General features: G+C 39.5%; 1 protein-coding gene across 3 annotated transcripts in view; it reads left to right on the top strand.

Annotated features, from left to right (window-relative positions):
* LOC117421940 (protein Daple-like) overlaps window positions 1-13592 on the top strand; it is a 61427-nt gene that overhangs the window by 44173 nt on the left and 3662 nt on the right. Inside the window, exons 18-30 of one of the 3 annotated variants that reach the window (XM_058987523.1) lie at window positions 644-832; window positions 1495-1656; window positions 2573-2850; window positions 4548-4691; window positions 5608-5794; window positions 6043-6188; window positions 6601-6690; window positions 6783-7024; window positions 10104-10301; window positions 10490-10564; window positions 10900-10968; window positions 11560-11861; window positions 12047-12190. In XM_058987523.1, the coding sequence (XP_058843506.1) occupies window positions 644-832; window positions 1495-1656; window positions 2573-2850; window positions 4548-4691; window positions 5608-5794; window positions 6043-6188; window positions 6601-6690; window positions 6783-7024; window positions 10104-10301; window positions 10490-10564; window positions 10900-10968; window positions 11560-11861; window positions 12047-12190 (2226 nt within the window). Of the gene's footprint in view, window positions 1-643; window positions 833-1494; window positions 1657-2572; window positions 2851-4547; window positions 4692-5607; window positions 5795-6042; window positions 6189-6600; window positions 6691-6782; window positions 7025-10103; window positions 10302-10489; window positions 10565-10899; window positions 10969-11559; window positions 11862-12046; window positions 12233-13592 lie in introns of all 3 variants that reach the window. The other 2 variants (XM_058987522.1, XM_058987524.1) reach the window with 2 other exon arrangements.

Raw genomic sequence — 13592 nt, 5'->3', positions numbered from 1 at the left:
CGATTGTTTTCTGTGCAGTAGCTTCTGTATTATGTAGTTGCAAATAGGACTTTAGCTGAGTCCTATTAATGCAGCACAAGTGAGTCTGCAGTGCTGTGGCAGGATGAATGGATTAAACAATTTACAGAAAAAAAGGAACTTAAAAAAAAGTTGATATACTAATGCAGGGAAATTAATATTTTTTCAAGCTTGGTAATTGTCCCCTTTTAAAGACACATGTACTAGGCTTTTCAAATCCTTAATTAATTCTTAATGCTCATTTTTTTCAAGACCAGTTCTTTTGACTATTGCCAACACTGTTAAAGGTGTTAGCTTTATGGTTGGAAAGTTTCTCTCTCATGATTTGGATCAAGTTCCATCTCAAAATATGCAAAAAATGAAAAATAAAATAGAAATATGTCTTTACATCCTTATTGATTTTTCGGCTACCTGAGCCCCACTAAGGGTTACAGTGGAGGTGGCTGTACATGTTTCCCTTTCTCTTTCAGGTTGCTGTTTTAAAAACAAAATTGTGCTGAAGCTTGTTTGCAGAAAGTTGCTTAGTGTGCCGATGCAGGTGGGAAGTATGGGTCTCGCCATGACATGAACCAAAGGCTTGGCGTATCATTGATCTAATAGGGGTGACTTGTTTTGAAACATGCAGGTGAAAAAGAACTTGGAAGCAATGAAGCAAAGACAGGAGGAAGAAGCGTACCACTTGAATTCGGCTAAAATCTCTCCGGAGAAACAGCCACCGAACAGCCAGAACAAGGAGAAGTGGGAGACGGAGCACCGTGAGACCACCATGGAGCTGCTGAAGGTGAAGGACAGAGTCATCGACACCGAGAAATGCGTGAGTGTCTTTACAGATCTGAGTAGAAACCCCACTTTGCGTGAAATGGAGAGCGAGAGAGAGATTCACAAATTAAGTCATGAAGGTCATTGTCACACAAGTACAAAAACAGTTTAGTACAAATGTGATGCTACAGGAGTAGGTCATGCTGCCATCTTTCACAAAGTAAAGTTTAGATTCTAACAGGATGATGATGTCTGAGTTAATGGTTTCAGGTATGTTATGTGATAAAAAGTAAAGTAGACCTATGTACTTTGGTAACATAATAATCCTATAAGCATTGGTAAACACTGTATGTAGATGAATCTTATAATAAACCCCAACATGGACATTTATTAGATGTTTCATATTTGTGCAAGCAGTGTCTGCATTGCATATGTCATTTGGCAGTGAGCAGAGTTTAATAATAATAATAATAATAATAATAATAATAATAATAATAATAATAATAATAATAATAATAATAATAGTAATGTTTTTAATGTTCCATGTTATTTCTGAACCTTTTTCCATTATAAAATGGAAAGTTGTTTTGAATGGGTGGGGGTGTGCACATGGGTTTATTTTACAAAATATAAGATCAAACTCAAAGATAAGCCAGTCAATGTAACACACCCAGATGCATTTAATAATTTTTTTTAAATAATAATTTTTTGTTTCAGAATGCTGCCCTCCAAGCTGAGAAACATCTGCTGAAGGAGCAGCTCAAACAGCTGGATAGCCAGAACAACTTGCTGAATAGTCAGATTGTAGCACTTCAGAGACAGGCTGCTTCCTTACAGGAGCACAACACCGCCCTGCAGACTCAGACGGCCAAGCTCCAGGTCAGTGCCAGGACTGAACATAAATTGCTTCAGACCAATCTACAAAAGCACAAGGACTGACTGTACACTCACTGCTTGCAATAAATAATGTATTGGTGTAGTACAGTATGTTTGACCTGGCCATTTCCTTCTAGAATGCTGGGGCTGTCCCTTGGCTTTAGGATCACTGTCACACACTAAGGTGCACTGTGTATCAAAAGTGTTGAGCTCTATAGAGGGTAGATATTCCCTTGTTTTTCCTGCTAGCTTACGACAAAGGTTCTTTCTGTGTATTCACTAGTCTGCATCGTTCACAGCTTCTGTTTATAATTTGGTTCTGGTGATCAGGCTTCGTGGATAAGGTGTGCTACAGGGTCAACATATATATCAGTCTTGTAAATGTTACCTCCCACTCCTAGATGGCTCTCTATTGTCTAGTTATTATTAATTGTTATTATTTGTTTATTTAGCAGACCCTTTTATCCAAGGCGACTTACAGAGACTAGGGTGTGTGAACTATGCATCAGCTGCAGAGTCACTTACAATTACGTCTCACCCAAAAGACGGAGCACCAGGCGGTTACACAATGAGTCAGTGGTTGAGGTGGGATTTTAACAGGGGGACCTCCTGGTTACAAGTCCTTTTCTTTACCCACTGGACCACAGTGGTTAAAGAATCTAGTACCATGAGTTTGTGCCTACTGGTCTACTTGGATGCAAGCATCATATTTACTTGCACACCCAATTTGACAGCCTAACAATACTAAAAGCCATTCAGAAAAGTTATGTGGAAGGGCTCTAAATGAGAGCATGTTAGCGTGCTTTTGCCGAGTTACTATTTAATTGTTTATTTACTAGATGTATTAAAGTAGAACTACATTGGTGTGTCTGGGAAGCCTGGTTCATTTGAATTTAATTGCATTTTATTTATTTGACAGGTGGAAAACTCAACACTGAATTCTCAGAGTGTCTCTCTGATGGCCCAGAATGCCATGCTCCAGAGCCAGCAGTCGTCGATGGAGACAGATGCTGAAAACGTGGTGAAGCAGAAAGAGGAGCTGAAGGCCGCCCACGAGTCCCTGCTCCTGGACCACGAGAGGTTCATGGCCCTACACGAGCGGCAGTCTGTAGAGTATGAAACACTAATCAGCCAGCATGGCAGCTTGAAAATGACGCACAAAGCCTTGGAGCATGAATACAGGGATTTGGATGTCAGGTAGGCTCAATAACAGTATGTAGTTTTCATGGTTGGGTTTTTATTTTATCCACGGCTGAGAATACACATGCAAGTCTCACTTTAGGGTTTACATAGACCTAGAGTGAACCACTTATACAAAGGGGATGACACTTGCTAAAGAGTCTGCTTGTCTGTACAGTATGTATGTCACATTTACATTTTCACATACCTCTAGAGAACTGCTTTTTTAATCGTGATAAAACTATCAGGGTGGTGAGCACTAGTTGCTTCTGTCCACTTTCAACTCTGTGGTTTAGTCCATTTAATACCTGATAGGTCCCAACAACACAAAACTAGTTGGAACAGATGAGCATTTTTACAGACTGGTACACTTACTGTTTAGATTAGGATAGAGGTGGTACACTTACTGTTTAGATTAGGATAGAGGGATCTAGATTTGAGATTCTGTGGAAGAAAATGGGAGGGTTACCAAACTAGTCTTTTAAGAGCCAGCTAAAAGAAAAATTCTAAATTCAGATGAAATTTATCAGAAATTGTAGTTACCTGCAGCTTTGAGATAAGAGGAATACCAAATATCTACACTGAATCTGTATCAGTTCATTTCCAACCATATTAAAAAGCTCAATTCTATTTCAAATTAAAATCTCAATACAGAGGGAAAGACTGGAGGTAGTAAAACTCAGAGCTGGCAACATGCTGACCCATCACACTAGATGAAGCTAAATGAAAAGCGTTTTGAAAAATAATTATCGTAATTTTGTTTGTGGCAGGACAGCTGCAACACACGGGTAGGTGGCTGCGAGTCTGCAGGACAGCAGCTGTTACTCTAGTGAGCTGAGAATAATGGCTAACACACTATCCCACTTACACAGGCAGCACTTGGCAGACAGATTAATTGGTACATCAGAGTCAAATGATCTGGTATTGTTTCAAGCGCTTTTGTTGTGCAATGTTGCCATTATTAACTGTCAGGCTAGAGCTTGTAATAATGAATGCCTCTTTCCTTAAAAATGCAAAATGTCTATTTGGTGCTTAAACCTGCCTCATCTATGCAAAGGGGAACTGAATTATAAATTTCCGTAAATGTACATTAAAATATGCGTCACATTTGCAGCAATAGCTTTAAGACATGCTTTTGAAATGTCCCAAAAAACTGTTTTAATAGGATAAGGATATGAGCCTCATTACATGTTACTAGAGTTTTACACTTTTTTTGTTACTCATTTGTAAATAATGCAATGTTGTGTTTGAAACTTAAACACTTCCAGTGTCATTTCAAACATGCTTGGATTTCTTGACTTGATACAAATACCAAGCTAACTGTGTGTGGTAACTTCAGCTGCTACCCACTAAATAGTTAATGGCACCTATTTTTCCACCAGTATTAGCAAAGGGCTAAATTAAATCAGTCAGTCCTTTGAGGAAACCGGCCTTAAATAGTCCTTTAAACACAGAGAAGGGAAACGTCCGCTTCTCTCTGTGGCCTCAGGTGGCTAATAGCACTGATGCATTAGGCAAATTGTACATTAATTTTTTATAGTCTCTTATTGGCTTGAATGCAGTGAAGCTGACCAGTCTGTTGGGAGACCTGCTCAGCGATTTCCCCTCTTCAGAGACTGGTGCACTTACTGTTTGCACTGTTTATATATCGCTGTAGGCCTTGTCTGAACAGCTGAACACCTTCATTACAATCTTCTCTTGTCTTTTCCCCTTAGGTATGGCGTTCTGTTGAGGCAGAAGGCAGCTATGGAAGAACTGGAAATGGCATTAAAAAGTGAGAGGGAGAACCTGGCAATGGAGAAGCAGAAAAGCACACTCCTGTTGGGAGAGAACAACAACCTTAAGGAAGAAATCGACAGGTTAGCCTTCCTGAGGACATTCCAATTAAAACCACTTCCATTTTTGCTGTTTGCATTTTAAAATTCCACTGTCGCTTCAGTTTTCAAAGCAGAGTCACATGTTTTCGTTTCCCTCTTGTTACATTGGTATCTTGTTACAAAGTGCATCTGTGCCTGGTAATGTTTTTCAACAAATGGCATCTTCCACTTTAGAACCCCAAATATGGATAGGCTCTATCAGAAGTGTTCTGAAAGCGTGAATATGTTGAGGTGGTTGCTAACTTCAGTAAAAAGCAGCAGTTGCCTTGGGAAAAGATGCAGTTCTATAAAGTCCTCGGTGACTGTCAAGATGTTCTCCTTAAAAACCTATATGCAGTCACAGGTTCATTTAAACTACACTGTAGTTACAAATAACTTTGGTAAATACATGTTGTTAATGCATGTTCCATCCTTACATTCAGAGAATTGTGTGCTAAATGCATGTAATAAGTAGAAGTAAATGGTAACTACAATGTACAGCAACAAATAGTTAATGTACCTGTATTTCAAAGTGTATCCCTTTTTGCAACAAGCATTTGCACTCTTTAATGTTGTATATTTAGATGTCCAGACACCATCTAGTGGTGATTTTGCAATTTAATTTAATTGATTACAGTTTTTAGATTTCATTTGACAGATTTTATGCCTGCTTAGAACCTGTGCCCAATTCTAGCCTAATTTAGCTTATCAATGCGTTAGTAAAGAATTCTAAGGTGTCTGCTAAGAAGTAAATAATAATAATAATAATAATAATAATAATAATAAATAATACAAGCATGAAAACAAGAATAGATGAGACAGTTTGGGCTGGCGATCAAACATCTCAAAGCTATGGCCAATCAGCATTCCACAGAACTGCACCTGTGTGATGTGATTGATGACGTTTCTGTTTCTGCAGGTTTACATTCATGCATCGGCAGCTGCAAGAGGAGTACGACGGGCTGCAGCTGCACACCAAGGAGCTGAAGACCGCACTGAACAACAGCCAGCTGGACTTGAACCGCTGGCAGGCGCGCTACGACGAGCTGAAAGAGCAGCACCAGAACCTGGACATCTCCCTCACCAAGCTGGACAACCACTGTGAGGTACAGAACCAAGGCACCCGAGGCAGGGGCAGCTGTCACTTAGTCCAGTGGAAACTTCACCCATGACAGCACAGGGGGAGTGAACTGGTGGTGTTTCACCTTGACGCACTTTTAAAACACAATATATAAACAATCCCCAAAGTGCATTTGTCCCTTGTACTGTAACTGTAGTGGTTATATAAAAAAGTAATATATGAAAGTTTAATGTGCCATGCTCCAGTGTCCTGGTGTTTAATATCCCCCTGTAGCTGCTGAACCGTCTGAAAGGGAACCTGGAGGAGGAGAACCACCACCTGCTGAGTCAGATCCAGATGCTGAGCCAGCAGAACCAGACCCTGCTGGAGAGGACCATGGAGAGCAAGGAGCTCTACCACGAGGAGCAGAAACAGTACATGCAAGTGGAGGCCCGGGATTCTCATGCCTTAGGAACAGCAAATGTACTTATGTCCACGGAGAGACTAGAGAGGTCCTCTGCTATCTAGATAGAACATGACTATGGGGCAGGCACATGACTCGCTTGCAGGCACTGGTCTTTAGGTGGTACCTGTGTCGTCTTGTTTAGGATGATTTGATATAACAATGTATGTAGCACTAGCTAAATTGTGTTCAAATCATATTCGAACAAGAGATTAAAAACCTAAGTGGCACTAGTTCACATATTTGGTTGTTATTGTATGCCATTAATCTGGCCATATTTTTCTTGGTAATCGTTGATGGATTGCTTTTGATACAATAGTAGTTAATTAGAATAGAAATGTTTACTTAATATTTTAATTAATTTTTAAACTTTTTTTTTTTTTTTTAAGTGACAAATTAAATACCCTTCGACGACAAAAAGAGAAACTGGAAGAGAAGATAATGGACCAGTACAAATTTTATGATCCGGCTCCTAAAAAGTAAGCATAAAGTTCTCCATTCTCCTATTTTTTTTTTTTTTTTTAAGAATAGAAAAGTTTCTTCATTTTTTTAAAATATGCTTTTCTCTTAGGAAGAATAACTGGGTTGGGGCAAAAGCTCTAGTGAAACTGATCAAGCCAAAGAAAGACGGTTCCCGAGAACGGCCCAAGTCTACCCCAGAGAGCCTGGCACAGCCATCGGACTACCCGGATGGACTGCCACCCCTCCCCCCACCCCCGCTGCCCCCTAGGCTGTCTCACCTCAGCCTGGATAACAACTTGCTGGGCTCTCACTCCCTGGAGGAGAACCTCAACCACACCCCCACCACCAGAGGTAGGGAAAGGCAGGTCGGGCCTAGTTTACCTGTACCGTGAAACTGCGCAGAGACAAGGTAGAACGTGTAAATTTAATCCAGTCTAGCAGACAAATGGATAACAATCCATGCAGCAACTGTTAAAACAGATAATACTCTGTGTAAATGCTTGCTCAGTATAATACTGATATATTGCACATAGCGTCATACAGAGTGTGCATGTTTATAGTGTATGGTTCATTGTCGTGGTAATAGGGAGCCACACAACCATCAGGCGGAAGTTACTTTTATGTATTGATGCAAACTTTCAAAGGATACTCCTTTTATCATACATATTACATGCAAATACACTCCCCTCACTGATATAAACTGCCTCGTGAACTGCGAAGGGAAAAGACATGTTCTCATTCTTCATTCAGACTTTCTATATTTCTTGGTGGTGAGGTTACTTTTCTTATTTTCCATGTGGTGCTGAATAAGGTAGTTGAAGAGTTTGAGTTTTTAATATCCTGCATAATCCAGATTTTAGTTGTGTGCATCTGTGCCCACATGTCTAAAAAATAAATTAAAATCTTTTCTCAGCCAATATAAACTTAAAATATTACTGTATTACCAAAATGTCCTGCATTAATAAAATGTTACACTAGGGGGCAATGTATTCAAAGAAGCAGTATTACAGCTATAGTGCGTCATATAACTATTTGGAATGCTGGCCCTAGTGTTGATAGAAATAAATACAGATCTCATATACAGAAGCTAATTTATTTGACCTCAGGATAGGGTTTGATTCAGTTCTAAACTCCTCCTGCCTTAATCAGTGTTTCCAGTTGGGGCGTTCTTTTTAACATGCTGAATAGATTCCTTGAAACATTAACAGTTAATGCATGTGTGGTGATTTCTTTTTTTAATTTGGTTGTTCATCCTATTGAATTCATCTCATTTCCTCCCACTCAAACTCTTCTCTCTCTTTTTGTGCAATAACTCTGTAGCGTCTTCATCGAAAAGGTTCCCTTTTCTGAGGAGCAAAAGCCAAGAGAAGATAAAGTCCCCAAAGACTCCACCCGGCCGACCCTCTCTCTCTAAACGCCTCCGGTTCTGGTCATCTTCTGACATCCCATCCTCTCCGATCGAACCCAGCTCTCTCTCGGAGATTGGGGATTTCTAACCCCCCCCCCTCTCTCTCTCTCAATCCTATCAGTCACCTTCATTTCCCTGCTTAGTCATACCCAGAGACACACCATCCTCTGCCACTGTGTGTGAGTTCATAGTATAAAGATACAGGTTTTCAAAGAGGATTAAGCAATGACAGAATTCAGCACTCCCCCACATCCTTACTTTATCCAAAAAAAACAGAAACACTATGTAGCTGGGCAACCAGGCCTACAGTTGGAATCTACCTGAAAAATAGATATTTTTAGTAAGTAGTCCCTTTTTAAAATATAAAAAATGTTTTGATGTATTTATTTTTAATAAATATGTTTTTTCACATTCTGTTGTGAAAATGCACAATTATGCACCTGATAATTTAGTTGTTGGGGGTAGATATTTAAATGTGAAAAGTGGAGGGAGAAATATTGTTGTATTGTTGGGGGAAAAAATATAGGCAATGTATTTCTCATTTAAAATTAATTGATTACCTTTTAAATAGGTTGGCATTCATTTATCTAATCAGGATGTTAATTTTAACAATGCATAGTAGACTAGAAAGAAAATACAATAAAAGGTCTATTGTCTATAGAACAGAATAAGTAAACCAATGTTAGGGATTATTTGCAGCAAGCTTTGCCTCACATCAGAGTATCCTGTTCAGCACTAAAGCACCCAGCTCCAGTGGCATCTCCATCATCCCCATCTATTCCATTGCTTTTCTTTGTCTTGCTCTTGCTTTCCAGCCTATTATTTTCCCTTCTAAAATGCACTTTGTCTTTGCATCTCTAATTTGGTAGTTGTTTCTTAGCTCTGCGCTATTGAATTGTGTGTCCGCAACCACATGCATTATAGATATCCATATCTAGTATCACCCTAAAGAGATGAGATCCCATACACCTGATTTATCAGTGCACAGAAACCGTTTACCAGCTGTGATGTGAACCTTGTATTATTGAAACTGACATGTCAGTCATACATTAACCACCTCCTCCCCCCCCCCCCCCCACACACACACACACATCCAGCCCCTTTTTGCTGATTTTCAGATTTAGTCTGTAAAAGTTGATGTTGCATACCTCAACATGCTGGGATTTTGTTTTGTTCAGTAGCTGGAACAAAATGTCATGGTTTTCATAATCCTTTTATTAAATTAGCTGCTACATTTTGATACCCAGTTAGTGTTTGCAAATTGAAAGCAATCCCGCTGTTTTTGATGATCTGTTGTACAGTACATCATGGTTTTGTGTCCCAGCCACAGTGGGGGGCATGTTTTGTTTGGCAGCAGTCTTGTTAAGTCTTGAACCCCCTTCCTTCCCCCCCCCCCCCCCCCCCCCCCCCCCGTATGTGGTGCATGGGGGTTTTGTTCTAGAATACATGGCATCCACCCACACACACTGTTTCAACAGTGTGAGCAGAACATTCTTTGACAGCATTGCTGTTCAGTGTTTATCAAAAAAGAAAGAAAACACTTATTTACATTTTTGTTTTGATTCTTTGGAGTTTCATAATTCACATTTAATATTTGATAGACAGTTCTGAAAATCAGTGTGGCACTAAAATTGAATTGTGGTACTGTTGCGCCATAATCTCAAGGATCTAGGCAAGAGTTTTGGAATCTGGGTTAATTGGCCTCTGAGAGTTGGGGACTAACATAACAGTTTGAAATTCCCAGCTAATCCAGTGTGATTTTAAGTTCATGACATTTTGTCCTCAGCCTGTTCAGTCTGCCACACCACAACTGCAATGAGATGGGGCCTGTTAAAGGTATTGCAGGGCAAAGCCCAATCTTAATGTTTTTTTAGAGTACATCTCACTGCATATTTGTTTCTGTGTCACAAACCTCCTTGCATTCAAACCAGCCTTGCTGTGCCTTGCTAAAATACCTTGCTAAAGTTTACTGTACTTGGTGTCAGTGTTTTGGTGAATACTAACTTCACCCATTGCTTGTAGCCTTTAATGACAGTGGTGTCAAACTAAGAGGCATGTACAGGAGCGCCGGAAGTAATGAGAACATGGAGAGCCCAGAAGCCGTTGCTAGGCGACGACGCATGGAGCTGGGATCCATGGCCTACTCTACCTCAGCCATCCATATGAGTGCCTCAAGTTCTACTCCAATCCCTGGCTCCAGGCAAACTCTGAGGCCTAAAGGTAACTAGTGGATCTTCATAGCTTGCAGCAGCTGAAAGAAATGTATTCCCCATTCTATGCTGCTTTCTGAAAATGTAAAGCTTCTATTAACAATTTAGACCAAAGATATTTTGTATTGAATTATTTTAATATACCACCTGCAGTGTATGAACCATATGCAATTTTAAAGTTTTTGCTGTGTTTTTCAGGTTTTATCTCGGATGATGATCTTCGCTTGCAGTCATTTGATGCAGTGTTTGCCAACAGTAGTAATGGAAACCAAGGTACACACTTACCTTTAGAATAAATAAAAAAACCATCATACTGTATTTAAAATAATATTTACATGATTATTGGAGATAATTTACAATTTTCATTACATGATGTTCTCACAGATAAATGCAACTGTCCTGTCCAGTGTGACAGAATAACACCATCAGTCTGTGGTTTTCTCCTCAAATGTGTGCAGTTATTTAGTTATTCTAGTAGGCAAACGTTTATACAAAAGATAATTGTGTACTGCATGTTCTACAATAATAACTTTGAAGGACATTCCTTTTAAATTCTGAAGCCATTAAATGCTCCACTACTAACATACTGTAACATGTTCTTCATACAGCATACAGGACAAACGCTTTAGACCACAGTCGAAATGCCTCCAACAGCAGCTCTCCTGTCAACTCCAAAGGTAATGTTATAGAAATGATCAAAGTCTTTGTAGTGGCACTCAAATATTGAATATCAGTTTGCAGTTGAGTATAGAGAAGTTGGTGATGTAGTGGCTAGAACCCAGGCTCCAATTTCTGACTTGTGGTTTCGGCCTACTCCTAGTCAGTTATTTTCTACAGCAGGGGTGTCCAATCCTGGTCGGAGGGACGGTGTCCCTCCTGGTTTTTGTTCCAACTGTGTCCTAAATTACTTAATTGGACCAATTATTACCAATTATTGTTCTAGTTAAGTAATTTAGGGTACAGTTGGAACAAAAACCAGGAGGGACACCTGTGTTTACAGCTTTTGTTATCCAGAAAAAAAAAAAAAAGTATATAAATTAAATTGGACAAAAAAAAAAGGATGCTGTTTGATGTACCCAAAGTTGATGCCTGTTGCCCCACTGAGGTGGCTGCACAATTGCGGTTGGTTAGTGATTCAGTTGTACAGAACTGTTTTAGGCAAAATTGTTATATTAATGGAGGTTCTATGCACCATTAGATCTGAGAACTTGGAATGTAATTGCTTGCCTTCCCCCATTAATACCAAACAATGTGGTGCCTTCTTTCAGGTTCTTGTGATAGGATCCAGGGCAGGTCGGTAAACCTGTCCAGCGATGAAGTGATTTCAGGGCACGAGTCGGCCACCCTCCCCAGAGAAGGCTGTCTCTACCACTCCGGATCAGCTTTTATCTCAAGCAGCAAGCAGGAGCCTGGACAGTGTGTGAACGGCCTGGCTTCCTATGACACCCCCCAGAAAGGTGCTCCCAGTCATCCCCAGGGCAGAGCTCGACCAAGTCTAGGATCCCCCAGCGGCGAGCTGGTCACGTTGGAAGAGTTCTTGCAGGAGAGCAACAACTTATCACCACCCACTGTAAGAAAAACAAAGTGTTTACTCCAGTCTTTATTTAACTGTTTGATCCTAGTTTTGTAAAGTCAAAAGGGTTTCTGCTTTTTAAAAAATCCCAGTAATTAAAGACTGGTGTACCTGGTTAACCCTCACTCTATTTTATGCAAGTTTAACCTTTCCATGTTTGGTTGCTGCTTGTTTTCTTCCAGCGTAGACACAGTTTAGATGAGACGGAGCTCATTTCATTGCACGAGTTCTTAGCCGAAGCCGACTCCATGCTCCCCAGTGACTCCGCTCTCTCCAGAACGACTGCCACCAGACGTCTGAGCAGTGGTGACACATACAGCAAAAAGGCAGGCAGGCCCAGTAGGAGACCTGATTCCTATATTCCCAGGGTACCCTTCAGATTCAAAGCACTAGCAATGCACCATGGTGGAGCCTAGCCTGGGTGTTAATTTGAAACCACAATTTCATTTAATCGGAGCTCAGCTTTAAAACTTGCACCAGTATCCATTTGAAGACTTTTAATCTTCGTAGTTTTATAAAAAACAAAACTTGATAAATACATTTTTTTAAATAAATACAATTTTGTATTGTATTTATTGTATTTATCATACTTCACTAAAAGGCCACACTCACTTGGGTTTGGTTTAAAAGTATTGTGGATTTGAAAAATACTCTGACAGTATATTGATATTGCTGTGGGTAATGTAACCCTGCTGTAATGAAGATGAAAGAAGTATAGCAGAATTAGTATAGTATTTTTTTTAAATCCCTGTTGAACTCGTACAGTATTAATTAGCTTCCCAAAATTCCCCAACCAGTCGCAAATTGACTAGAACATTTGTTTTTATGTTCATTTCAATTGATTGTATATTTAGGTATTGCAGTTTCCAGGTTTTATTTTTGATAACATGATGTCCCCACTTATTTTGAGGTGATTCTGTTTCCCAAGTTTTTACCCTCATAGCTTGACTAAGCATGATTTTCTGTTTCGCTTAATTTATTTCAAACAGACGTGATGAATTATGTTAATTGCTCATCGCCTGGTTTTATCGTTGTGCTTTATTATTTTTACTGGTTTAACTGAGTTTTTTTTTTTTTTTTTCAGCATAAAATACCCCGTACGGAGTGTACACTGATACCAAGTCCATCATTTAAAATCTCCTTGATTTTGTATCAACAAAACAAATAATCTTAAACCCAGTCTTTAATTTTAGTAGTTTTCTCTTATTAGGATTCAGAGACAGCTTAAAAACTACTAATTAACATTTAAAGGGAGGTAGAGATTTGGAAAATCTGAAAAGTTCAAGCCCTATGTACATTTAAATGTGTAAGGTTTTCCGGGAAGAATTGGATAGTACTTTTTTGTAATGAGTCACCTGACACGTCGCAATAGTACATTCACAATGAAACTGCATCTTGTCTCTCTTGATAGGGACACTGTATCACAGCACTGACACCACCCAGGGGTTTTTTCTTAGAATGCTACCAACTGCCTGTTAGTCTTCACTTAGCTTTCTTGAAAAATTCAAGCATGACCTCTTTGAACTCCATGCCATTACCAAATTACAGTAAAAATAATTTTAAACTGTCCACTGTGGAACCATGAATACAGAGCTACAGCTGTAATATCTTAGTACAGCATATATACCATAAGGCTTCTTCCCCACTGCACCACTTGTCACAATTAAGAGAGTAAAGCAAATGCACCACATAGTTGAATTTAATCTTAAACAAGAAGTAATTAAATTA

The sequence above is a fragment of the Acipenser ruthenus genome, chromosome 15 (genome assembly GCF_902713425.1).
Source record: "Acipenser ruthenus chromosome 15, fAciRut3.2 maternal haplotype, whole genome shotgun sequence".
Taxonomy (NCBI): Eukaryota; Metazoa; Chordata; class Actinopteri; order Acipenseriformes; family Acipenseridae; genus Acipenser; species Acipenser ruthenus.
The sequence above is the reverse complement of the archived record's forward strand: the minus strand, read 5'-3'. Positions and strand labels throughout refer to the sequence as shown.